Below are 27,187 nucleotides of genomic sequence, written 5' to 3' on the forward strand. Positions count from 1 at the left end.
ATGAAAGACACTCGTTACACATATGGAGATTTACTTTCTTATTACCTCCACCACTCCAAGATTGCTACCAAAGTTGTTCACATAAACTTGATTTGTAGAGCTGGAGTTCTAGGGACAGATCTTCAACGAGTGTAAATTGTCAGCGCTCCTTTAAGCCCAATGGAACTCTGACAGTTTACGCCTTGTAAGGATCTGCAGTTAGAAATTTTGAAACATGCTTTCTATTCTTTCTTCTTTTTCAGAAAGAAAACTTGCATTTAAACGTAAGTTCTAAACTGTAAACCCTTTCTTTCAGTCACCTTCCCACTCACAGCATCACAATATATCCGATGGTGACCATTCGAATCAGTGACCGACAGAGACTCATCCAGCCTTATATCCACAACTATTCTTGGCTGCTGTTTGCTGCCTTGACACTCTACTGTGCAGACTTGGCAAGTGGGGATGAAGTAGGAGAGAAACTTGATTCGCAGATTCTCAGTCACGCTAGAGTTCTGCAACAGCAATGTATACAGCTCATTGGAGACTGCCTGATGAAAGCACAGCATGGAAAAGGTGACCCAAACCCTCCATTTATTGAAACACAGTAGTTGTTAGAATGAGCCTGGTGCAAAGCCTCTGATTAATCACTTTGCAGTTTTCCAAGGAAAGAAAAGTCTAGCTTAATAGGGATAGCTCAGTGGTTTGAGCATTGGCTTGCTAAACCCAGGGTTGTGAGTTCAGTCCTTGAGGGGACCACTTAGGGATCTGGGGCAAAATCAGTACTTGGTCCTGCTAGTGAAGGCAGGGGGCTGGACTTGATGACATTTTGGGGTCCCTTCCAGTTCTATGAGAGAGGTATATCTCCATATATTATATTAATATCAGAGGAAAGCTACTTTGCATTTCACTAATAGTACAGAGAATGTTTTATAACTGATCATTTAGAAATCTTATTATTAGAGTAACAATAGTCTCAGTGATAACGGAACATGTGATTGGAAAAAAAGAAAGCTTAAGAAAATTAGAATAATATACTGGGACAACTTCTCATAAATTTTCAGTTTAAGAAGACACACTGTGCCTGGATAGGGATACAGTTATCTTGTTTACAGGGGCCCTGAGGAAGAAAAAAATATGACATGATGAAAAGTGTTTCTTGATCTGCACTATTGGCCAGATACTTTTAATCTTATTTATGATGTGAAATAAGGTGCTGCAGAAACAGTCCCATTGACTTCACAGGGGGGGGATCGATCTAAGTTACGCAACTTCAGCTATGTGAATAACGTAGCTGAAGTCGACATACTTAGCTCTGTTTACCACCGTGTCTTCACTGTGGTAAGTTGACGGCTGACGCTCTCCTGTCGACTTCGCCTGCGCCTCTCGTCCTGGTGTAGTACTGGAGTTGACTGGAGAGTGCTCGGCAGTCGATTATCGCGTCTAGTCTAGACGTGATAAATCGACCCACCCCACCCCTCCTCTGGATTGATCGCTGCAGGTAATGTAGACAAGCCCTAAGATTCTATTCAGTGTAACATAAGGTGGCAGAATACAGCTCTGTGTAAAATGTGTTTGAAAGTTAAAAGTTTTCTTTAAAACTTGGAAAAAGCTTGTTCTGTCATACAGGTCTAATTTATAAAGTATAAAAAAGCCAGAAATGGCTGAGAATTTAAATTGGATGGTAACAGATTGTGAGTACCAGTGATGAGTGAACCTGGTGATATTCTAAGCTCTCAACTGTGTTTGTAGCTGGTTCTGGCCACTTTAGAGTGACAATCCTGGAATCAGGTTTCAGAGTGGTAGCTGTGTTAGTCTGTATCAGCAAAAAGAACGAGGAGTACTTGTGGCACCTTTTTATATAGATTAACATATCTGAGTCTCTTGCTAGCAGCTTCCAGATTTTGGTTGTGAAAGGCTACGTGTCTTAGTATTCAATCCTTAAATAGATTTTGTAATCTTTTCCCCTCAGGTTTGAAAGCTTTAGCTCTCCTCTGCATGTTGCCAGAAGGTGAATCTTTCTCAGAGAATGAGACCACTTCTGTCAGCCCTCCAACAGGTGGCACTATAGAGGGCCATGCTGGTGATAAAGCAGCCAAGGGAATGAATAAAAAGCCAAGGACAGGCTCTTTTGTACATTGCAATGTAAGTACTGCTTCTTTACAAAGTACAGTTCAGTTGATGTCCATTCTTGTATGATCCTCAACAGTGATAAATATTTCCATTCTTTTCTCCAGTGATGTGGGGTGCAGTAAGTGAACTGGCATGTTATACCTGCATCACTGGGTCACCTCACATTTCTAAAGGTGACTTTGATTCTTCAAAGTTGTGTGAAAGACGGACAAAACGTTTCCCCTCTGAATGGACCATGGGCGCCTAAATTAGTTTTCAGGGACGTAGTGCCCCTCCCCAGCCTTACAATTCTGTTACAATTTGATTTCATAGGCCAAATAGTTTCCCATGTAAGAGAAACTTATTTGTGGATGTAACGTTACATATAACATAGGAAAAATATGTAATTTTTATTTTGCATATGGAAACTTAAGACTTGAACATAGCATGAAATATATCAATGAAGGGTTTTTATCATTTAAAATAACTTTTTTGCCAAGTGAAAATAATTGACTCAATTTCTTTCTGTGGCTTTATCTCAGTGAATTAAATTGTTCTTCAGTCTCTTGCTATATTTATTTGGTTTTATTTTTAGGGGAAAGATGTTTGTGATGAAATTCAATCTTCGGTAGAAAAAAAAGGAAGCCAAAGCAATCCTTCTAATGCTCCTTTATCAAAGAAAGATGTTTTGAGACAGGATTCAGAGACACTGGCTCTTAATGCTGTAGATGACCTAGCTTCACATCTTCCAGGTAAGAGATTTCCCATTTCATCCAACATACACATACTCCACACATATACACAGCTGTATTTTTGTGTCCATCCTTATCTTGTACGTTTGTAAATAGATTCAGTTGAAGTAAACAGGCTGCTGCATCAAGACCTCATAATCTTATGGCTTTCGAATACCCATCCACAGAGCATTTTACCTGAATTTCAATTTGTACAGATTACCACATAGCTAGCAGTAGGTTTGAAACATCAAACTGAATTGCATACATTATGTGATTATGGTAAAGTATATCTCTACGTACAAATTATAGCGCTATTGGATCTAATACATTACAAAGATTAAGCATGCTTTCTTGCTTAGTAAATTTCTCTCTGGCATTTCAAACCCATTTCTCTAGATTACTCAAGTGAATATATTCAATATAATCATTATCTGCTTGCTGTGTATTAAGTTGCAGAGATGATTTAAATCTTTTTCTCTTCCTTCCCCTCTCTGTATTCTTTGTTTTCATTTTTCTACTAGTTTAAAGTCCATTCCTTCCCCTTGTGTTCTCTTGAAAGTGCACATCAAAAGCTGTGCTGTGCCTATGATCTTGTCTCTTTTTAAATTTTTAATATAAAATTAGAGGTTTTATAGAGATGCCTTTATTGATTAAGGTATGTAATCTAGAAAGTACTGCTTACATTTTTTAAAAACTAAATTGTGGTCAGTAAACTATGAAATAATGGTTTAATAGCACTCTTGCATAATACAATGTATTTGTTAGATATAACTTTAAACATATTTAAACAAGGTTTAAGATCCCGTGGACAATATTATCCATGTGTGACTGTACTCACAAGGGACTGGAGAATCTAATTACAAGCCAACGTTCTCATAATGTCAGTTTTTCCTCCCTAAACCAGAAATGAAGGGTTTCCTAGAGTGAAGATATGTAGAGGCAATTCTCAAAGGAGAAAGAAAGATGACTTAACAGTAACTGTAACTTGAATTATCTCTGCAAACCCATTTCTTACTCTTTCTGAATTGCTGTTGAGATCTTTGCATCGTGATAAGGAAATGGGGAAAGCTGTGGAATCAAGTCTGCTCATAGATAACAAGTTCAGAGCCTGCCATATCATGGATTAACAGGCTCAGTGCTTGTCACGGAGTGTGGGGGGACCCAAGGCCCTGCACCCCCGGCTTCCTGCGATTCACCATGACTCTCAGCCAGCCGGTAAAGCAGAAGGTTTATTTAGATGACAGGAACACAGTCCAAGATAGGTCTTGCAGGCACAGACAACAGGATCCCCCCCCCCAATTAGGTGCATCTTGGGGTCCCAGGGCACCACAGCCCCGTGGGGGGTCAGAGCCCCGTCTCCCTCCCAGCCATTCCACCAGCCAGCTCTGAAACTCCCCCCTCCAGCAACCCCTCCCACAGCCTTTGTTCAGTTTCCTGGGCAAAGGTGTCACCTGGCCTCTAACCCCTTCCTGGGTTCTCATGTTACGTGCTCATATTCTCCCTCACGGCCAGTCTCCCATCCCCCAATGCAGACCATCCTATCCTCGCTCCCCTGCCTTCCCAGCCAATACTCCCCACTCAGCATTCAAAGACCACATTAAGAACAGTCCCAGTTCGTCACAGTGCTACACCCCAGCTTTTAAACCAGAGGTAGGCAACCTATGGCACGCGTGCCTAAGGCGGTACGCAAGCTGATTTTCAGTGGCACTCACACTCCCTGGACCACCGGTCCGGGGGGCTTTGCATTTTAATTTAATTTTAAATGAAGCGTCTTAAACATTTAAAAACCTTATTTACTTTACATACAACAACAGTTTAATTATGTATTATAGACTTATAGAAAGAGACCTTCTAAAAACATTAAAATGTATGACTGGCACGCAGAACCTTAAATTAGAGTGAATAAATGAAGACTCGGCACACCACTTCTGAAAGGTTGCCGACCCCTGTTTTAAACAGTGTCTCTTGGAGGAACCTTTTCAGTGTGGCAGACCACCCCAGAGTCCCACTCTTTCCTTCAGGGTAGGCCCCACAGCCTCCTTGCCTCCCCAACTCAAGCTTCTGAGCTCTGGTACTCCTGCTTCAATACTGTGAGCTCTGCCCAGCAAGACTCCTGTAAAGATTTATACACACTTCAAGAATGCACCTCAGCAAGTATTTGCAGTGGCACCCAAGCAAAATTTTTCAAAACAGAGTAGGGTTTATAAGTCAACTGGAACACAGTATTGGCGGTCCTTGGGTTAGCCTAGAGAAATAAAGGCTAAAGCGTAGTCCATTCTGGTCAAGACTGAGCAGTTCATTAGCCATGCTGTAGTGAACTCCATGTCAGGCTCTGTCTCTCTCAGACCTCCTGAGTCAGTCCCAGGAGAGAGCAGCCAGCCTCTAGAAACCAACTCTTTTTAATCGCCTGCTGGTCACCTCTGTCCTTTGTTCTTTGGACAGGGCCTGCTGAAAGGCAGAGAAAAGCTCCTTCCTCTGGGTTATTGTTTGCTAGGTGTCAAATGTGCTGGTGATTGGGGCTTTCCGTTGTCGTCTTGAGTTTTCCGTTGATATGGGCTGGCCTCGGTAAATCCTTTTAGTGACCCATTCAGTCCACTCAGATAGCTAGGGGACATACACATCTGTCTCTCTCCTGTGTCTCTTGGTCAGCCCTGAAAGCAGTCTTAAGCCTATTTCCCACACTGGGTAGCAATGCACAATATAGGGAGAAACTGAAGCACACAGAGGATACATAAAAATACTTCCAAAAAATCCTGCTTCATCACAACCCATGCTTTAAAAGCAAAGCTTTTTGATTTAATCTGTCTTTTCCAGCTATACTCACCCACTCATTTCAAATCAGGTGGGTTTAGCAGTCCGTATTCTTGAGAACCCGTGAAGTGGGAAGTTAAATGTTTTTTGCAGTATTTAAAAGCTGGGATTCCATTCATTCAGATTGTATACACAGCAGTTGGAAGAGGAGATACACAAGATGGTAATCAGAATGATGTGACTTTAAAGTCTCTGAGCCAGTTTACTAGATATAGGGCTTGTCATAAAGATGCATTAAGGTAGTATTGTTTGAAATGAGACTATACATTAACGCACTTTAAGGAACTTGTAGTGCAAGCCAGCAGGGTCCACACAGGATGCACCTTATGCTAGTGTGGTCTAGAACCGACAGCCCGCTGGTGTGCACTAATGCACTGTGTAGACAAGCCCATCGTCTTTGTGTGTCTATTTATACTTACTATTTCAGACTTTAAAATATTAAATTTTCACTTATGTTCTACAGTTGTACTGTTTTTAAATTCATGTTTATTTAAAACACAGATGCTGAAAATTCAGAAGAATCATCCCAAAAGCAGGCAGAGAAGGCTCTAATGCCTAGCCAGGAGCAAGTCTTTGCTGAATGCTCTCAGAAGAGGATTCTTGGCTTGCTGGCAGCTATGTTACCACCTTTCAAATCTGTAAGAATGAAGTACAAACCCTTCCTCCCTACCCCCCAGGAAACTAGTTGATTTGTGAGAAAAATGGGGAAAATTCAAGCTGAAACAAATGATGTAATGGGAGAAGGAGAGGCTGGGAAGAGCTACTCTAGTTCCTCCTTTTTGCTAGCTTGTGTCAAAATGCTAATGTTGAAGTGTTTTATTACATTATTTAGTTACATTATTAATTAACCACCAACCATCAGGTAAAGTTCAGATTTGTTTGTTTGTCTAACTTTAAATCAGCCCAACTAAACTTGGTGTTAACATTTTTGCTCTTGGCTTATGCACCAGGTTTTACCACAGAGTAAATTCCCCTCCTTGTCTCTCTCTCCCCCCCCCCCCCCCCCAATCCTATTTTATGGAAAAAGTATTGCCAATATAAAAGGAACATAACTGAAAGCAGCTTGAAAAGGCCTCAGGCCCCCATCCCCTAAACAGCTTGTAAGGGCGACTTGGAGCCCTTTTCCCCCAGTTCTGGTTGTCCCTATTGATTTGCACCAATGAGTAGACTTATCACTATGCAGTTAATTTGTCTCTGTTTTTTTTTTCTGGGTGCACAGTTGGTAAGCTTAGCTAGAAAAAATTCACTGCCTATATCCCGTATGACTTTTATAGGTGTTTAACTCTCAAATCAAAAGCAATTTTTTCTTTAACAATGGAAATATCTTCTCAGCCAGAGCTATTTCCATTCCGGACTTAACTTTCTACATGCCAAAAGTTCTTAACCTTTTTTTAAAATTGTGTTTTCTTTACTCCCTCATGTTGAGAATTGGTTGAATAGCTTTCCCTCAAATTTTCCCCCTTTATGTAGATACCAGGCTGGAAAACTTCAGCCAAAGAGGTGACGGTTTCTGAACACCGATAACTAATAAGTTTCTGCTCGACCCCTCATTATACTGTATAACTATGACTAAAGGCTTTGCTATGTTTCCTGTTCTAATGAGATTTTTCTTTCTTATTCCCAGGGATGCACAATGTCTTTGATTAACCTGGAACAGATCCTCCCACTGATGTTTCAGGTTGTAATCTCCAATGCTGGCCACTTAAATGAAACCTATCATTTAACCCTGGGTCTTCTGGGCCAGTTAATTCTGAGACTTATGCCTGCAGAAGTCGATGCTGCAGTGACAAAGGTCCTTTCAGCCAAACACAGTCTGTTTGCAGCAGGAGATGGGTCTACAGTGCCAGAAGGCTGGAAGACTACTCATCTTTTGTTCAGTCTGGGAGCAGTATGCTTAGACAGGTGCTTTTTAATGTTCACCTATAAAGATGATTCTTGATTTTATATGCTCAACAGGAGTAGGGGAGGAGTGTAACCTGATCTGGGCTAATTCTTGATCCCAGTCCTGTGAAGTGCGTATTAGCCAGGGCTCCCATTGAAGTCAACATCTCTTAGGGTCATGCCGCATGATGCTATCAAATGGGAGATGGGTAATTTTCAGAGGCTAATATAGGACACTGTTGTGGAAGAGGTAGGATTTTGGGGTTTAGAGAAGAGCAAGGGCCAGTCCTACTTCCTAAACTTTTGATGTGACCCGTCTCCCTATCCTCCTAATTCCAACATGTTCCTCAGTCCAGGAGAAGGTAGGTCATATCAAAAGGTCAAGCTGGAAAGAACCAACATAGAGGGAGCTGTCTTTGTAGAGGGGTCTAGCAAGGTGGAGAGATAGTAAAGTTTCTTTGAAAGTACAGTCTTCAGTACCTTAAGTGGAAGTAGAACACTCTTGAAGAGTGAAGGTTAATAGCATGCTTTGTTAAATACTGTGTTAAGCATTATTCTGCACTCTAGGTTTTTTATTTGGGAAGAGGGATTGGAAAGGTTAATAAACCAATTAGAAAAGCATGCAGAATATAAAGATAGAATACGCGGAGAATCTACTGGTCTTAGAGAGAGATTCATCAATCAAGGAAATACACAATCCTGTGTATTATGTGAAGATATTTTGGCATCCAATTATATCAAAATATTAAATAATCGGCAAATTAAATCTAGAAGAAAGATTTCCCAAGCCTGTCTTACTCAGGTACAAGGAGAGGTAAAGGAAGGGAAAAAAATTTCCAGTCCTAAATTAAAGTTAGCAAGACCATGTGTTGCCTTGAATTTCTATCCACTTTTTTTATTCATTGTGGCCTTTGATCCTATTTAAGATGGCAGGCAAATATGATTTTTTTTAAATGATTTAATGATGAGTGGGATTAATAGCATTCATATTTCTGTTGAATTCAAAGCCTGAAGTGATGCTATGAAAAAATAAGACCTTCTGACAGTTGGAAATAATGTAATAGTGATTTTGTGTTTTGAGGGAGAATAGTTGTGTAACAATCTGCAGTCAAACCACCTAATACTGTCGAACCTTGTTCTCCAGCCGTGTAGGTCTGGACTGGGCGTGCTCCATGGCGGATATTCTCCGAGCTTTGAACTCCTCTGCACAGTGGCATAGTGTGATTGCAGCTTTCACAGATCATTGTATTAAGCAGCTGCCCTTCCAGCTAAAACACACCAATATCTTCACCTTATTGGTACTTGTTGGATTTCCAGAGGTAATTGGAATACTGGTCAATACATAATGATTTGAGCTATGATAATTACAAATTCTACTTTTAAACACTAAAAACTACACTTTAATGCCAAAAAATTGACAAAAGCCATAGAACTCAAAGATATGTCTGAGACTTCATCCTTCGTCTCTTGCACAGTTGGTTGTGGCCTTTGTCTAATGGAAAACAATAAAATTACATAGCTCGGGTTTTGCTTGGATACATTTCATTGTGGGCAACTTGTAACCAGCAACTTGAAATCCAGAATAGCATAACATTGAACGTCAAAAAAGGGCTTTTATACCAATATAAAACAAGCCATTATTCTTAATATTGGTATCTCATATATATCATCGGAGTACCATTAAGTTGTTAATGTGCACCTGAGGTATTTTGTTACAAAAATCTACTTCATGTCTAAATGCACCTCTACCTCAATATAACCCTGTCCTCGGGAGCTAAAAAATTTCACCGTGTTATAGGTGAAACCGCGTTATATCGAACTTGCTTTGATCCGCTGGAGTGCGCAGCCCCACCCCCCAGAGCACTGCTTTACCGCGTTATCAGAATTTGTGTTCTATCGGGTCGTGTTGTATCGGGGTAGAGGTGAAGCAGCACACATTTGGCAATGAACAATTGTTTAAATAACAAGTACGATATTAACTATAACCAAAATGCAGCCAAGTATGCAAGATAATGTAAAAAATAAAAGTTACAAGTATTATACAAAGTTAGACTGTTAACTGAAGTCCTCTGTCTCCCTTTGTTCTGCTAATGCAGGTGCTGTGTATGGGAACTCGCTCCGTGTACATGGATAATGCCAATGAACCTCATAATGTAATCATCCTAAAGCACTTCACTGAGAAAAACAGGGCGGTTGTTGTAGACATCAAAACCCGGAAAAGGAAAACAGGTTCCTTGACATTGTTATATCTAAGAATCCATGTGATATTTCCTTACAGTATCTTTGAGTACCCAAAGCCTGAAATTTTAGTGAATGATTTTATACAGGTTTATGAGCTGGATTCCTTACAGAAAATATATCTGATTTCCACCCATAAAGCAGATGAAAAATTTTAGGCTTCTGCTAAACTGATATAACATCACCTAGTACAAGAATTGTTGCTTTTATAAATGTGCACAGAATATAACACTTCATATTATTTTGTTATTGCAGAGACCTCACAAAACTGTACTTGTATCTGAATTTAACCTGACAGTGTTTGTTTGGTCACTGCTGCTGTCTTGTCCTTTATTTGTGAGCGTTTAAAAGGTTTTAATTAATTGCAAAATTTAAAAATACTTGCTCCTCCTGCATATAGTTAACCCTGCCACTCGAAGGAGCACGCACAGCATACAATATGTGCTGGTCGGTTCACTCTGCTGCCCAGAAATGAATCTTCAAATATCTTAATGGCCATTCTGGCAGTAAATATGACCTGACCACCTCCTAGCAGATGGAGTCTGGGGCGGGAAGGCCCTGTGATATATGCTAATTGTCAATAAATGGACCTGTTAGCTGTGACCCAACCAGTTTTTTCCTGTCCCGCTGCTAAGAACGAGGCTATGTAGTCAGATAAAGCCTACTTTTTTTAATACTACACAACTTCAAGTCTGTGAAATCTACCCCGGAAGTTATGAAATAAGATTAGACAAGCAACTTTGACAGTCATGCTACATTCAATGGAAAAATAATTGTTCTGTACCAGATGTGCTGATCTGTACTCTAGGGAGGATGTATCATCTCTGACATCTTAGAATGATGCATTCTGGGGCATGGCAGTAGAATGGCTTGCTAGTGTAATCTTTAAATTTGTTTTAAAGGGTGTCTTTTGTTCGTACTGGACATCCTATGGTGGTTATCTTGCAAGCAAAATCCAAAGTAAAGACTTATTTAAAAATTTAATTTTAGCTTATTCAGAAAAATGACAAGGTCAAGCCCAAATAGAAATTGCATAGTAAACAAAACAGATTATGAAAGTTGACCTTTTCAGTTTTAGCATATAGTGTTTAGTGGCAACCTATAACTCTACCAGTGCACTAAGATTTTGAAACTAATAAAACAAATACTATTATGCATGCCAGGAACTTTGAAATTATTGTAGTATTTAAAAGTAGGTGGAAAGCAAAGGATTATCCAGTTAAGAAGCTTCACTTTGATAGTCGGGAAGGTTCAGACCAGGGGTGGCCAACCTGTGGCTCCAGAGCTACATGCAGCTCTTCACAAGTTTAAAATGCGTTTCCTTGTATAGGCACCGACTCCGGGCCTGGCGCTACAAGCACCAACTTTCCAATGTGCCGGGGGGTGCTCACTGCTCAACCCCTGGCTCTGCCACAGGCCCTGCCCCTACTCCACCCCTTCCTGCCCCCCCTTCCTGAGCCTGCCCTGCCCTTGCTCCCCCCTCTCCCTCCCAGAGCTGCCACAAAACAGCTGATCGGGATGTGGGGAGGGAGAGGAAGGCATTGATCGGCAGGGCTGCCAGTGGGTGGTAGGTGCTGCGGTGGGACACAGGGACGGCTCTAGGGGGCAGAGGGGGGAGCGAGGGTACGGCACTCCGACCTTCTTTTTTTTTTTTTTTTTGCTTCGGTGCAGAAAAATAAATGAGGGGCTGCTGATGTATTACTGTGGCTCTTTGGCCATGTATGCTGGTAAATTCTGGCTCCTTCTCAGGCTCAGGTTGGCCACCCCTGGCTCAGTCATATAAGTGTGCACTCTCCTGTTTGCTTATTGGTTGAGTCAAAAATGGATCAGGGATTAGCAGGAATAGTGAAAGGAAGACATAATAATTTAATTCACCAGATCAGTTGTGGGTCATCAGTTTCCCCGATTCTGTCTGTTCCATGAGATAACACTTGTACTTCTGTGCCCACTGACTCTCTCTCTAGTGCTAAACAGAAGTTTGTGCTGTTTTTAACTAAACTTGTGATATTTTCAGTACAAAGGAAGTGATAGCTCACTATCCAAGCATTTTTATTCTGTACCAAAAGGCAAGAGAAAACATTTTACCAATACACTCCAACAAAAATGAGGAAAATGTGTGGCTGTAGCAAAACTACGCCCTCATGAAGGAATTCATGTCACCAGTTTTAAATGCGATTCTGCTTTATTGGAATGTAATTCACACATTAATCATTGACTTAAATATACTTGTTTAGTTTTAACTTAATGCTAAGTGCTAGGAGAGGACTTGCCAGGATCTCTCTTTTGCTGTGATTCCTGTAAAAAAATTAAGTTAGGCTGCTAGTGTGCTTAGACCGCAGCCTATCCTACTGATCTGTATTGTCTCCCTTGTACTCTCTTGCTGGTCTATGTGTCTAGCCACATGTTGCCTTTTGTTTGATTGTTTAGATTATAAATTCTTGGAGGGCAGGTACTGTCTTTCTTTTTGTTCTGTGTTTGTACAGCCTGGCACAGTGGGACCTGGTCCATGACTGGGCCTCCCAGGTGCTATGATTATACAAATGATAAGTATAATAAACTGAGCCTAGAGAAAAATTCCAACTTGACAGGTTTTTTATTGTCTTCTAGTAAAAGACTACCAGTTGGCTCAGAAATGTGAACAAGAAAGCACTGAATCCCAAACTCAGCTGAGGCAGTATCTCCAGCATTTTGCTTTTATAACCAGCCACCTTTTGCAGACCAGCATGGACAGTAGCTATGCAGAGGCAGTGGAAGCCACCTGGGTCTTGTCTCTTGCTCTTAAAGGATTATACAGAACACTGAAGGTGATTTGATTTTTTTTTTTTTTTTTGGTATGTCTGACCAGCTACATAAGTTTGGAGTGAGGACTATGAGCTGTCTGGGTCAGGTGCCATCCTATGTGTGCAGTACCTCACCTAATGGGCCTGATCCTTGAGGGGTTCTAGACATTATTATAACATAAGTAATAACAGTCAAGGTCACTTGTCAGACCTGACCCCTTGCAGCCTCTGCACATAGAGGCTGAGAGCACAGCTCAAAAGAGTACATTAAGGAATATTGTTGACATGTGTTTGATCAATTTTCCTCTGTGATAAGGCTGACTGTGAAGATGCTGGACCATAACGGTAGATTTGGGTCAGATTGGAGGAAATATGAGTGGGGGGGGGGGGAATTCTCAAAACTCTGAGGAAAAAATTATGTATTTGAGTTCATCTGGCCTCTTTTGTTGTGCAGATTACAATTAGTTTTACTCTAATAACAATGAGGTGGTAGTGGTATTACACATCTCATTGCGAGTACTGCTAAAGACTTGAATAGTGAGAATCTCTATAGTTGTGCCGGAATTAAAAAAAAAAAATTCTCCTTTATTTTTCTCAAAGAAGGTCCTGTTCAGTGAGAATTGTGTATTATCAGGCAACTCTCACAGTAACTTTTCTCTCTCTTTGACAGACTCATGGTTTTGAGGAGATCCAAGCAGCCTTTCTTCAGTCGGGCTTACTTAAGCTGCTGGTGAAGAAGTGCAGCAAAGGAACTGGTTTCAGTAAGACATGGCTTCTCAGAGACTTGGAGGTAAGAGAATAAGTAACATTTTGTGAAATGTACATTTTATGTAGCCATTGGCATAAAAGCTCAAGGCATTGCATTTTCACTGCATGTTAAACTTCTTTGAAGCATTATTATTAATGCTTATTATTAAATATATTTACCATTTTGTTCCCAAAACATGATGGAAAATACATTTTGAGTAATGCTAGTGTTGAACTGATTTAATATGAGATTTTTTGAAGGGGCTTAATGGGGGTAGGAGCCAAAGTCTCCTTGCTATTTTTTTTCCAATTTCTTTTAGCCCTGTTGAAAATCCCAGCTTTTAACTTCAAAAATTGTATCCGTACATCTCCAAGAGGCCTATTAGATACTGATGCTGTACACAGTTCTTAAGCAGATACACTATTGTAATGATTCATGTGTAACTGGTGGGAGATCCAACATACACTTGGACACTTTGTTCTTTTGAACATCTGTTATTGCAGGGAGAATTGGCAGTGTGCTTTTCTATGTTATGGCAACAGACAAGCTCTATGAAGTTTTTCTCATGGTGTCTGTACTAGCCTTGATGCTTACAGTTGATATAAATTGGCAAGACCAAGGTGATGTTACCCTGCTGCCGTTCCTAATAATGAGTAGTTAATGTTACTGTGCATACTAGAGCCAAATATCTAACTTATTTATTTTTAAGGAAAGGAACTGTGTCTAAAAAACATTTTGCTTGTTGATGATAATTGCAGCTAACTCTATTGTGTTCCTATCTTGTTGTGCTTGAATATTAATATACTCAAACTTGTTGAAGAATTAATTTGTTCTCAGTTTTTTTTTAAATGTATGGTTAATTATTTGAGATGTCTTCATAGAAGCCTGTAAAGTGTAAAGCATTTATGGAATGGGAAATGCTGTTTAAGTGCTGTTCCTCTTTAGAAAAGCATGTGTTAATAAATGTGGTCCAAGTGTTTATAATGTTCTTACAAGTGCCAATTGCAGCTACACTAATACTATCTACAGGTGTTTTACCATATGTTGTCTTTTTCCATGCAGATTTTGTCAATAATGCTGTACTCCTCAAAGAAGGAGATCAGCTCCCTGGCTGAACGTGAGGATACAGAACTAGAGGAAAGGGACCGAGATCAGGATGTGGACCAATCCATTAATCCCATTGATCTGGATCAGAGCAAACTTGATCCTCTAGAGGGCTTGGATGAAGCAACCAAAATATGTTTCTTGGTACTTATTAGACTGTTTTTCCCATTTTTGAAGATATTGTGCCTCATTTGGATTACACACAATTGTTTCCATATGTTAGTCTTTAATGCAGATTTTACTTTTAATTTTTAGTTATTCATGAACTGATTCTTGTATTATTGCCTAGATTAAGTATAATTTTATGCTTGGACTGCAATAATAAATATACTAATGTTTTTAGAAAATTATTGCTGTAGAGATTATGAAATTCATAAGTCCTTTATTCATGTGCTGAACAGGAAAATGTGTGTAGAGATAACCCCAAGTGAAATTCACCTTTCCTCGCCTAACCTTACCTCAGTTTTATTTCAGATGACGCATGACGCACTCAATGCACCTTTGCATATTCTTCGTGCCATGTATGAGCTGCAGATGAAAAGAACAGATTCTTTCTTCCTGGAAGTTCAAAAGAGGTAAGTGAACTACTGAATCCAGCAGAAAAATAGTCATTGAATGTGAAAGGTAACTTTTACTCTGTTAACAGGGAAGCTAAACTGCTGTAAGGAAAAGGATATGGAACTGCTTTGTAGTGCTTCCTAAAATGTAATTGGAAAATTGACTCCTGTTACATTTGGAACTGTAGATGTGAGGACAGAAACTAACATTTTGAAGTATGTTGTATGTTCCTTTGGATAACTTTACTCACATGCACAGTATATCTCTGTAGAAGAAACTGCTTTTATGGCTGGAAAGTCAGCGAGATACCAGTACTTCTCGAATGTCATCCTAACTGAGGAAGAGTGATGTGCATAGACTTGCTGGCACTCAGAGCAGCTTCTGGTACCATCTGCTTCTTGCAAAATCAAGTTGGAAGACATGAACATATTTTTCAGTTAATAAGATCAAACGAGAATGTTAGTTGATCTGACCTCACAAAAGAGTAAGGCAGTACTTGGATAAGAGCTTTCTAAATGCAAGTCAGGGAAGCTTTAAATGCAAATATAGCTTCTTTTTTTAAGTTCATTGACTGCAAAATTTGTCACTTTTAAGGTTTGATGGAGATGTAATTACAACAGATGAAAGGATCCGAACACTGGCCCAGAAATGGCAACCCAGCAAGCGTTTGAGATTGGAAGAGCAGAGTTCGAAAGCAGTGGATACGGACATGATCATCTTGCCATGTTTGGTGTGTGCTCTTTTTAAAAAAAAAAAAAAAAAAAAAAAAAAAGGGAAATTTTGATATCACAAGACTGAGTGATTCAAATAATTTAGAAGGTCCAAATTTAAGATTGTTATTAGAGCTCCTGTTTTATTGTGTTAAAAAGAATCGGAAAGATATCAGCAAGAACTTAGCTTTCTTCTCTGCAGCTTCTCTCTTGAAGAGCTAGAAGAACTAGATTTTAGATCAGGAGAACAAATTATGGCTTTACTGGAATGCTATGAATTCCCTATTTCATACAAGAGAGATTTTGTCTAATATACAACCGTAAACATGTACGCTGACCACCTCACTGCAATGTTACCATATGAATAGCTTCAATAATACCCAATAATGGTGAATCTGTTTTGCCAAAATGGACAGCATGACTCTAGTAGCAAAAGAGAAGTTAAGTGACTATATAACTAGGTAGCAAATTGGCCATGTATTGGGATGCAACTAAAATGCAGGAAATCTTGAGTATGGGCCCAACATGGATCCAGTGGAGAAGCTCAGTTATTTATGGGCATCACTAATCTTTACTTACAGGAAACACATATTTAAAACATTATTTAAAAAAAACAACAAACAGCTTATTTAATACCTACTGGCTTCTACAAATGGATAAATCTATATTTAGTACTGCGAAGATCTACAATATAGTGTCATGGTAATTTATGGATGTTCTCATTTAATGAACATCCACAAAAAAATTAAGCATGGATTCATAGTGTTGTTTTTTGTTTTGTTTTATTTTGTTGTTTTTTAAGGCCAGAGGACATTATCATAATCTAGTATGACCTTTTGCATTGTATGGGTCACAGAATTTCATCCTGTCATTCTCGTATCTAGCCCACTGATTTGTGCTTGAAGTGCAGCATGTCTTTTAGAAAAACATCAAGTCTTGATTTAAAGAATCCAAGTGATGGAGAATTAACCACATATATTGGTAATCTGTTCCAGTACTAAACTTACCTTCAGTGTGTATAAAAAAAAAAAAAAAAAAATCACCTTTGTAGTCTTTTTGCATACTTGATAAGTTAGTACATTTATGGCTTATCTAAAATGACCCTGAAAAATGGACCCATTTTCCACTAAATAAGAATTAAGATAATAGATCAGTGTTTGGTACTGGGCATTTGAGTTCCTTAGTAGACTAGCCTGGCTTGTGGAACACTGTGGTATTTGGCAGAAATGCCAGTTAGATCTTCACCAAAGGGTCAGAAAGGAAATAAAGCTGCTAATTTCTTAGTCCCTCTTCAGTGGCTGTGATTACTGGGATAATCAGTAGTTACAATACATCTAACAGGAGAACCGCAAAAAAAGTGTGGAGCATTATCGCTATTGCTTTACCTGTACAATTCAGCTTAAGTTTATGCTCTCAGTGTTAGAATCAGTTGGTTCTTGCCGGCATTTAATATCAGTGGTATATAGTTTGTAACTGTATCCATTGACACCCAGGGGCAAACTTAAGGTAAATTGTTCACAGGCGGGCTTAGTTGTGTTCTCTATGAAAGATTGGAGCTTGTAATTTTTAATGAGTCTAATTATCCATCTCTAAACAATGAATTAAACTTCTGGTCCTAGATTTGTAGACATGAAGAAGTAAATTGCCCTGAATCTCTTTTCAGGCTTGTGCTTGTCTCTTGCAGTCAAAACCTGTACTTTGTGATAAAGCCACTGAAGAATCCAATCCCATTACCCAGAAACTGATAACCAACACGGAGAGTGATCTCCAGCTTAGCTATGCCAAACAGCGTCGCACTAAGAGTTCCGTACTCTTGCACAAAGAGCTGGATTCCAGGAGCAAAAAAGCGGTGCGGGATTACCTGTATCGGGTGAATGAGGCTACTGCTGTGCTTTATGCCAGGCACGTACTTGCCTCGTTGTTGGCTGAATGGCCTGATGATGTGGCAGTAAATGAAGAAATCCTGGAGCTCAGTGGCCCAGCGCACATGACTTACATTTTGGACATGCTTATGCAGCTAGAGGAGAAGCAGCTATGGGAGAAGGTAAGTGGGCTGCATTTGTATGTCTGAATCGACCTGGTATGTACATAAACTTCCAGCTGACTAGCAAACTCCCAGAGATACTTGTGATTCTTTTTAAAAAAACATAAATACAAAACATTCAAAGACTTTAAGCTTCAAATCATATATTTCTTCTACAATAAAAACTCCGTCTTCAGCCATAAACAATGGGGTTTGACAATATTTTTACAAAATGACTGTGACCAACAGAAAACTGAAAAACATACTTCTTGGATGCAGCTGTTTCAAATAAATGAGCGATCAGGATGGGGAAAATTCTCTTCTGCATAGAAGTCAATGGGATAAGGAGCCAAATTTGAGTGCTGTTTTTAGCTTGGTTTCAGTATCTATTTTAAAAATCTTCTGCGTTTATAAAAAAAAAAAAAAAAAAAAAGTTTGTTACAAGCAAACAAGGTCTCAGAATTGTAGCTGAAGACAAGTAATAACTACCTAGATATCCATACAGCACCTAATGTAGTGGGTCTCCAGATTAGGGCTTTTGGACGCTACAGGAATATAACTAATAGTGTATGTGTTCATGTCCAGGAAACACATGCTCTTCCAATGTCTTTCCTTGCATTATTCAGCTGGCTGTTTCACCATGCCTTGTCTCAGCCCTGGCCTCTGTTGTACACATGCTTAAAGCTTAGGTTAAGAACTGGTTGTTAATCAAAAAGAAAATTGAACTCTCTGGACTTCCTCATTAACTTCCATAAAGGAATTTGAGTCCATTTTTGTCTTCGCATATTCTTAATTTTTGCCTTCTTGCGTTAAGTCAGAATCATCCATTGCCATAGGTAGGTCCAGACTTCCCAGGTACTGAAAGAAAGAAGTAGTGTGTTAAATTTTGTGATTATTTTTAAAGTAAACATATATAAGAACATTGCTGAAGAAATTCTCCATATATTTTTCTAAAACCAAAGGTTGTTTGTTAGTAAACATCCTGGTTATATCATTATGGTTTTAAATTTCAGCTTTGAGTATCCTAATCTTAAAAATCCAAACAAATGCCATTTAGTCTAGAGTCTGCATTTCAGACTCTGCTTCCGCTATCACCACTTTGTTTATGGATAGGACCTATGTTAATTGTGACATTCAGTACAGCAGAAGACTAATTTTAAAACAAAACACTAGTACTTTTATAACAGTGGTAGGAGGATATTTGATTAGACTCATTTTTGTAGGTAAGATTGTGCAATTTGAAACCTGAAGTATTTGACATTGTTTCTTAAAATTGAAACCCCTAGCAGATATGGAAGGTAAAGGGTCTATCTGGTATGTTAACAAAATTCTTTGGATCAAAATTACCTTCCTTATTTGGCTTAGGCTTTATTTACCTATCTCAATCTATTGTGGCATTGTGGGATTAGTCTTCATGCCAACATCTATGCAGTGAGGTTAGACAATTTCTGGCCTTCCAAAGTTGTCTCAATATATGAGAATCTCATTAAAGTGACATGCAGGATTTGAAATGCAGTCCAAGGATTAAATTAAACCTTCCACATTTACGGGAGACCATATGTGCACCTAATGAGGCCAGTTGGCAATTTCATTTGTGAGTTTCTCTTTTACTTCCTACCAGTTACTTGTTTTCTCTCTTCTGAGGGGCTGTGTTGCTAAAACAACTTTTTTGTCAATCCTTGTCAAATCAGTCTGCAAATGCTGATTTGGTAGCAAATTGACCTTGCATGATGTGTTGTATTTCCTCAGATCTTGCGGAAAGTGCTGCATGGATGCAGTGAGAGCATGTTGGGAACAATGGCACTGACTGCCTGTCAGTTTATGGAGGAACCCGGAATGGCAATCCAAGTGCGGGAATCCAAACACCCTTATAACAACAATACTAACTTTGAGGTAATTTACATAGGTTAGAGTGCAATGAGTATGTACAGGTTGTGCATGAATTGATGACATTGGGTGGGATTCTCCAAAGCACCTAGGTGGCTTAGGGAGCCCAAGTCCTGTTGCCTTTCACTGGGTTCAGGCAACGGGACTTGTGTTCCTAACCTGTTGAGGCACTCCTGGAAAATCTCACTCATGACCTTTCAGTTAACAGGGCATTCACGATTATTTAAGTTTCACCTTGTACAAGAATATATAAGTAAGGCTCCCACTCAGTGAGGTACTTACGTGTGTGCCTCAGTTAAGCATGTGAGTAGTCCCATTAACTTCATTGGGATACTTGTGTTTAAAGCTCAACGTGCTGAAGTACTTTGCTGAATTTTATGGGTTTAATAGGCAACAAATTGTACTTTCATCCAAGATCCTATTTCAAGAAGCATCTCAAATTCTTGAGGCATCAGTGAAAAATTAAGTATGAACTTCTTTCTGTGTTTTTAGTTTTGGGCTACCTTTCCAATACACAGAATCTTAATGATTCTCTTTTTCTGATATTAGTTGGCAGCACCATACTAGTTAGAGAGTAAAAGGCAGTCATCTGTTCTAGGAGAGCACCATGAGTGACATCTCCCCAGTGTCCCACAATGGGCAAAGAGATGAAGCAAAGAAAGGGGGCATGTAGATAGAATAAAGAGGCATGTCCCCTGGGCCCAGAAAGTCTCATGGCAACCCTGGGAGTTTTCTTAGCTTTTGTATGCAGTAGGAATTCTTTTGTGAGGGTTTTTTAGTGCATGTAATACTATCCTTTAAGATGTGCCCTGGAGGTCAGTATCTTGGAAACTGGCCTTCTGGATTAGTGCATCAGTTTACAGGCAAACAATATACCTGTGCTTTTTTAAACATGAGCACTGCTAGAAATTAGATTTTGCAGACTCTTGTATGTAGTTGGCAGTGTCGACAGCACTCTGCACTCTTTGAGCTAGCCCACGACCAAACTAATGAAGATACCTAAATAGAGATATCGTAATCTTTTTGTTATACCTTATTTGAAATCTGCCTTTTGAGTATTTCTATACAGACACAGTGCAATGGTATGGGTGTCATCTGTTTGCCTTCCTCAGGATAAAGTTCACATCCCTGGTGCTATCTATCTCTCAATCAAATTTGACTCTCAGTGTAATACAGAAGAAGGCTGTGATGAATTAATCATGTCCAGCAGCAGTGATTTTCAACAGGATCGGCACAGTTTCAGTGGGTCTCTGCAGAAGTGGACTGATTTTGAGCTTCCAGGTAAATGGACCATGTAGATATACAATTTATGTGAGTACAAACAAGTGTAGAGAGCTACTGATAGCCTGTGGTGTGAGAGACCAAGATCTTAATGTCCGTTATATCCCCTGATGTTTGTGGCATACATGGAAAAACTCCTGCTCGTATCCCATCCCCTCTTTGCTCAAATAAATTTTGTGTTCTCCATTTGCTTTGTAGAACTATGATGAAAAGCAACAAGATGAAATTCAATAAAGACAAGTGCAAAGTACAACACTTAGAAAGGAAAAAATTAAATATGCAAATACAAAATGTGCAGTAACTGGCTAGGCATAGTACTGCTGAGAAAGATTTGGGGGTTATAATGAATCACAAATTCAATACAAGCCAACAATGTGATACAGTTGTGCCAAAGACTCGTATAGTTCTGGGGTGAATTAACAGAAGCATTGTGTAAAATGTAGGAGGTAATTGTTCCATTCTGCTTGGCACTGGTGAAGTCTCAGCTGAAGTATTGTGTCCAAATCTGGGCAACAAAATGGGAGGGAGTCCAGAGGAGAGCAACAAAAATATAAAAAAAGGTTTTAAAAAACTGATCTATGAGGGAAGGTTTAAAAAAAAAAAAAAAAACTGGGTATGTTTAGTGTTGAGAAAAGAAGATGGAGAGGGGACCTGATTAGTCTTCAAATATGTTAAGAGCTGTTAAAAAGGACACTGATCAATCACTCTGTGTTTGCTGAAGGTAGGACAAGAAGTAATGTGCTTAATCTGCAGCAAGGGAGATTTAGGTTAGATATTAGGAAAAACTTTCTAACTAGAAGGATAGCTAAGCACTGGAACAGGTTACCATGGGAGGTTGTGGAATTCCCATCATTGGAGGTTTCCAAGAACAAGTTAAACCAACACCTGTCAGGGATGGTCTAGGTATATTTGCCCCGCTTCAGTACACAGGGCTGGACTAGATGACCTCTCTCAAGGTCTGTTCCAGTCCTATATTTCTATGGTTATGTGATTGGACTCATTTTGCAAGTTATGCACTAACTTGACTATTGACTTATTGAGTGTCCTAGCATAGACTTGTGCTGCAGCATGGCAAGGGCTTTCTGACTTGGAGCACTGGTGGCAGCTATAAGTAACCAAGCGGATAGAGGTATTTTGTATTTGGGATTATAGCTTGATACCTATCTTGCCCTTTTATAAAGTCATAGCTTGAATATAAAAACAGCAAGGACTTCTTGAATTGCTCCACAGTCTGATCATAAAACTGTAAAACTTTTTGAAAACTCTTCTTGAATTGAAGGGTTTACTTGTCACCATCTCTGAGTGGCCAAATACAACAGTTTAATTCCTGTAGTGGAAGTCTGCAATTCTGCACTGCCTTTCTGACAAGTCATTTCAGAGCATCATCCCAGAAGTTATGTGGATAGCTAAGTGTCACGTGCCAGTTTATGGACATGGCATGGAAGCAAGAGCTACTCACATTGAAATGAACAGCCATAGACACATTGCTTTATGTACTGCCTTCCGTAGGCAGTACACCAAAGAAAAGGAAAAAAGAGAACTTCCTGGAAAGGAGCCTCTTGAAAAACATCCTTTGTACAGAAAAGAGGTTTCAGAATCTTAAGGACTCCCATCTGGTAATTAAAAGCAGTGATTCTTGCTTTAGTAACTTACTACTTTTTCTCGTTAATGTACTGGAAATTCTGCTGGGCATACAAGGGTTTTGGTTATCACATAAAAGCTCATAAATCACCAGTTCTCAGTACTGTACATCTTTACTAATGTGCACTACAGTTTCCTTTATAACCCCCCCCCCGACTTGTCTGAAGCAACTATCTGACAAAAAATATAGAAAGCATTAATCTGTGTGTATTTTTATACACTGGTGGCAGCTGTTCTGCATTCTGGATTAGTCTCCCATTTGTCTTATGTTCTGTTCATTTTGGAATTACCAGAAGAGTAAAAGATGATTTCATCTAGAAGCAAATTAGTTTAATAATCTTTTCTGCTATATTCTATTCTTTGGTATAGTCCCTTATTGAGTTACTGTTGTTTTTTTTCTAATGTGGATGGTTTTTTTTCTTCCCTGCTGAACAGGAGATACGCTGTTTTATCGGTTTACCTCTGACATGAGTAATACTGAATGGGGTTACAAGTTTACAGTGACGGCAGGTCACCTTGGAAGGTTCCAAACAGGTAAGCTCCGTTCAGAGCGTGACCAAAGGGACTTATTACAATGATTTTGATCCGTGCTTTCACAATTTTTTTTTTTTTTTAATAATTATTCCTTGGCTGTACTTTTTTTAGGTTGCTTAGCATAGGCTTTTTCCCCTCAACTGTTCTTAAAAGGCATTATAGTGTTGTGACTTGATTCATTGTGTGACTTGGGTTTTGATGAGTGACTTCTGTTCGCACTGGCTCAACACTGACGGCAGTATCTAAACTGCTGAAGCTTGAAAACCCAGAGACCAGTCAAATAGTCTCCAGGATACTTGCCATAATTTATGTTCTGGGTTTAACAGGCCACTCCAGAGCTGTCATAATAATGATAATCGTAAATGGAGGTAATTTAAGTTGTGTTTAAAGAATAATTATATCTGTTATGGTGGACTGCTTCTGGTTTTCATTTTCAGATGCAGTGTGAAAGGCTTTGCTGGTTTATTTAACAGATGAATTATATTTTTAATGGTCTTTTGAAATATGCATCTGGATTGTGAATGCTTTGCAGTTAGCTTAGGCCTACTGTACCTCCAGTATTAATTAGGGCTCCAATTCTGTTGTCCTTCCCTGGACAAAACTCTCATTGCAAATATTAGGGTTAGGATTTTCAAAGATAGGTGTAAGGAATTTAGCCCCATAACTCCCATTAATTTTTTTGCCCAAGAAAGGACTAAGGATGGCAGGGGTTGGCCCTTATTCTCTTTCTCCAGATCAAGTTTTGGCTTTTATATCTTTATTTTTGTTTGCTGTAACAATTCTAAATATATGGGGAAAGGACAGTTGTGCAGGTGAGTAGAATGTCTCCCTCTAGAAATAACCACGATTCTATTCAATTCCAGGATTTGAGATTCTGAAACAAATGCTATCGGAGGAAAGGGTGGTTCCACATCTCCCACTAGCCAAAATCTGGGAATGGCAGGTAGGAGTAGCATGCCGCCAGATTGGGCACCAGCGTTTAAAGGCCATCCACTTACTCCTGAAGATAGTGCAATGCAGCAACCGCAGGTAAACACATTGCTCCACATTGTACACTAAACATGCCTTTGAGGAGAGGGTTTGCTAAATTCAAGTCATGGCAGAGCCAGAGAATCATAATTTAAAGTAGACACTATAGTTTGTCTTGCTGATGGGTATTAGCAATGGCTTGCTAGCCAAAAACGGTTGAAGTAGTGCTGTTCTGAAAATCAGTTTTTCTTTTTCTAGATGGCTTTTTAAAAGATTCTGTGGAACAAATCCTTTAGTCAGAATAAAGTCAGATTCCATGTTGATTGTATTAAAATAAATTTAAGGATCCAAGGATGAGTCTCCTTCTCTTAGTTAAAATGAGGAGATCAAGAACAAAGTGCAGAAAAAACATTGCCAGATTCAGTATTGCAATAACGGTGGTAACTTTCTTTGATTTGTGCCAGTGCAAGCTGTATAAATGGAGCTATAGCTTCAGGTAAGTTAATGCTTGATTCTGGGTGGCAGAGGTGATTGTGCTGGGCAGAAGTAGACAGTTGGTCAATATATGGACCCTCACTTCATTATAATGTTCAATTAAGTAAAATCCTGAAGGTGCCAGAAACCTCCTGCTTTTTCTGGCTCAAAGGACGCAGAAGTGTGTGTGTGTGTATGTGTGTGTGTATGTAAAATATATAATATTATATTTTTGTAGCAATTTTAGACAATGACATATAAAATTTGTATGAATCATTGTGAATTTTGATACTTTAGCCCACATTCAAGTCTGAACATCTGCAACTTTGCTAAAAGGTACATAGCCGTTGTTCAGTTATTTATTACTGAATGTGTATCTAATTTTTTCTTACATTTTGTGCTCAAAAAACTTGTGCCTTTGTGGGCAACAATTTAACGTAGGGTAAAAATCTTTATTATGGAAATAATACCCTAATAATACTTCAAATTTTCTTCTGTAGTACCCTGATGAAGGCCTCTGAAATTGAGTTCTCTTTTGATGATGCCTACTTTATGTACGTGTAGAAGAGACTATACAATACAATGATGTTTGAATGGGAGTGTGAGGAAAGGCAGGGTTGGAAACCCTGTTACTTGCAAAGTGATACTAATTACCTATACCTATGTATAAATAAATAAAAGAAAATGGGGACACCCTTTCTGTTTATAACTTAGACTTGCGAAGTTCTAACCAGTGGAATCAAGGCATTTAATGAGAAGCTGCATTCATTTATTTCAAAGACCCCCAATTTGGCAATTCGGCCTTATTCACCAAGTGCTTTAGACTTGCTTAATCCATGAAAGTGTCTAATGTGAACCACACGCATAAGTGCGTTGCTGTGTAGGGGGAAAAAATTAGGCGTGTGCTTAAATGCTTTGAGCTTGGATCAAAAAAAGTTAGGGGTCTTAAACTTTTAGGATGGAGTTTTAATTTAGCTGTTACATTTCTGTAACCAAGTATTTCGAAACCGAAGTCTACCTTTGTAATCAGCCTCTTGTTACATGCTTCATAATGCTGTCAGGAAATTATCATTAGGTTTCGGCTCCTTTGAAAATATTGTTCTTCATGTCAAAAATGGGGTCGTTAATCTGAGTTACCCTCATTCCGCTTAAATGACTGTTGTTGGTTTGTTTGTTTTTTTCAGGGACTGTGATCTCACCTTGTTAAAGCCTCTCTGGCAGCTTTTCACCCACATGGAAAATAACCTGTGCCATGACATGACCAAGCCTGGTATTCTTCTTCTTCCTCTTCATCGTGCACTTACGGAACTCTTCTTCGTTACAGAGAGCAGAGTGAATGTAAGGAATCCATTTACCCATATGCTCCCCTTTCTCCAGCAATGGGCATAGCATGTAGAATACGTTGTTAGACTGCTTTCTGGCTCCTCAGCACAAATAGGTCAGGATTTCATAGGCACCAGGCAGGTTGGAAACATTTTTCCCTTGAGTTCAATGTCAGGTTCTAATACAGGGACATATACCTGTACTATGCTACCTCCTTATCAATTATACAGCCTTAAATAATGGGCACATTTCTTCCTAAGGTACTAAAAGAGGGCTATTCTAAGCCTCTGCCTGTGCTCAGGGGAGAGCTGGGTTTGATAACCATTTGAAAACATAGTTTAAATGTGACACTCTTTCTGAACTGGATTTGAACACTGTATGCGATCAGTATAGACAGGGCCAATCTACACTGAAACCCAAAGTCAAAATTGTGCTCAAATCCTGTAGTCTTGAGCATAACTATAGACCAGTTGGGGGAGCTATAGGCCTATCAACTTAACTTCAATACCTGGAAAGATACTGGAAGAAATTATTGAACAATCAGTTTGTAAGCACCTAGAGGATAATAGGGTTATAAGTAATAGCCAGTATGAATTTGTTGAGAATAAATCACGCCATGCCAAACCAACCTAACTTCCTTCTTTGACAGGGTTCCTGGCCTAGTGGATAGGGGGAAAGCAGTAGATGTGATTATATCTTGACTTTAGTAAGTCTTGTGGTGCAGCCCCACATGACATTCTCATAAGCAAACTAGAGAAATGTGGTATAGATTAAATTACTATAAGGTGGGTGCAAAACTGGTTGAAAGGCTGCACTCAGAGTAGTTATCAGTGGTTTGCTGTCCAAACAGGGGAGATGTATCTAGTGAGGACCAGCACAGGCTTGTCTGGATCCAGTACTATTCAATGTCTTCATTAATGACTTGGATAATGAAGTAGAGACTGTGCATACAAAATGTGCGGATGACACCAAGCAGGGCGGGGGTTCTAGCTCTTTGGAGGACAGAATTAGAATTCACAACAGCTTTGACAAATTGGAGAATTGATCTGAAAACAAGATGAAATTCAATAAAGACAAGTACAAAGGATTTGAGAAGGAAAAATCAAATGTACAACTACAAAATGGGAAATAACTGGCTAGTCAGTAGTACTGCCAAAGAGGATTTAGGGGATATAGTTCATCACAGATTTAATGTGAATCAAGAATATGTTGCAGTTGCCAAAAAAAAAAAAAAAAAAAACTGTTATCATTCTGGGGTGGATTGATAGAACTGTAGTATGTAAGAAATGGGAGGTAATTGTCCAACTCTGATTGGCAGTGGTGAGGCCCCAGCTGGAGTATTATGTCCCGTTCTGGGCATCATTCTTTAAATAAATAAATAAATAAAAGTTGATAAATTG

General features: G+C 39.2%; 1 protein-coding gene across 2 annotated transcripts in view; it reads left to right on the plus strand.

The window, feature by feature from the left end:
* ZZEF1 (zinc finger ZZ-type and EF-hand domain containing 1) overlaps window positions 1-27,187 on the plus strand; it is an 80,142-nt gene that overhangs the window by 47,790 nt on the left and 5,165 nt on the right. Inside the window, exons 36-53 of one of the 2 annotated variants that reach the window (XM_054008180.1) lie at window positions 296-555; window positions 1,952-2,124; window positions 2,687-2,843; window positions 6,138-6,274; window positions 7,261-7,538; window positions 8,662-8,836; window positions 9,614-9,746; window positions 12,363-12,559; window positions 13,206-13,325; window positions 14,346-14,531; window positions 14,862-14,962; window positions 15,540-15,675; window positions 17,319-17,699; window positions 19,428-19,571; window positions 20,678-20,846; window positions 22,923-23,021; window positions 23,885-24,050; window positions 25,649-25,802. In XM_054008180.1, coding sequence (XP_053864155.1) covers window positions 296-555; window positions 1,952-2,124; window positions 2,687-2,843; window positions 6,138-6,274; window positions 7,261-7,538; window positions 8,662-8,836; window positions 9,614-9,746; window positions 12,363-12,559; window positions 13,206-13,325; window positions 14,346-14,531; window positions 14,862-14,962; window positions 15,540-15,675; window positions 17,319-17,699; window positions 19,428-19,571; window positions 20,678-20,846; window positions 22,923-23,021; window positions 23,885-24,050; window positions 25,649-25,802 — 3,166 coding nt within the window. The remainder of the gene's footprint in view (window positions 1-295; window positions 556-1,951; window positions 2,125-2,686; window positions 2,844-6,137; window positions 6,275-7,260; window positions 7,539-8,661; window positions 8,837-9,613; window positions 9,747-12,362; window positions 12,560-13,205; window positions 13,326-14,345; window positions 14,532-14,861; window positions 14,963-15,539; window positions 15,676-17,318; window positions 17,700-19,427; window positions 19,572-20,677; window positions 20,847-22,922; window positions 23,022-23,884; window positions 24,051-25,648; window positions 25,803-27,187) is intronic. The other variant, XM_054008181.1, reaches the window with a different exon arrangement.

Source organism: Malaclemys terrapin, chromosome 18 (genome assembly GCF_027887155.1).
Source record: "Malaclemys terrapin pileata isolate rMalTer1 chromosome 18, rMalTer1.hap1, whole genome shotgun sequence".
Classification (NCBI taxonomy): Eukaryota; Metazoa; Chordata; order Testudines; family Emydidae; genus Malaclemys; species Malaclemys terrapin.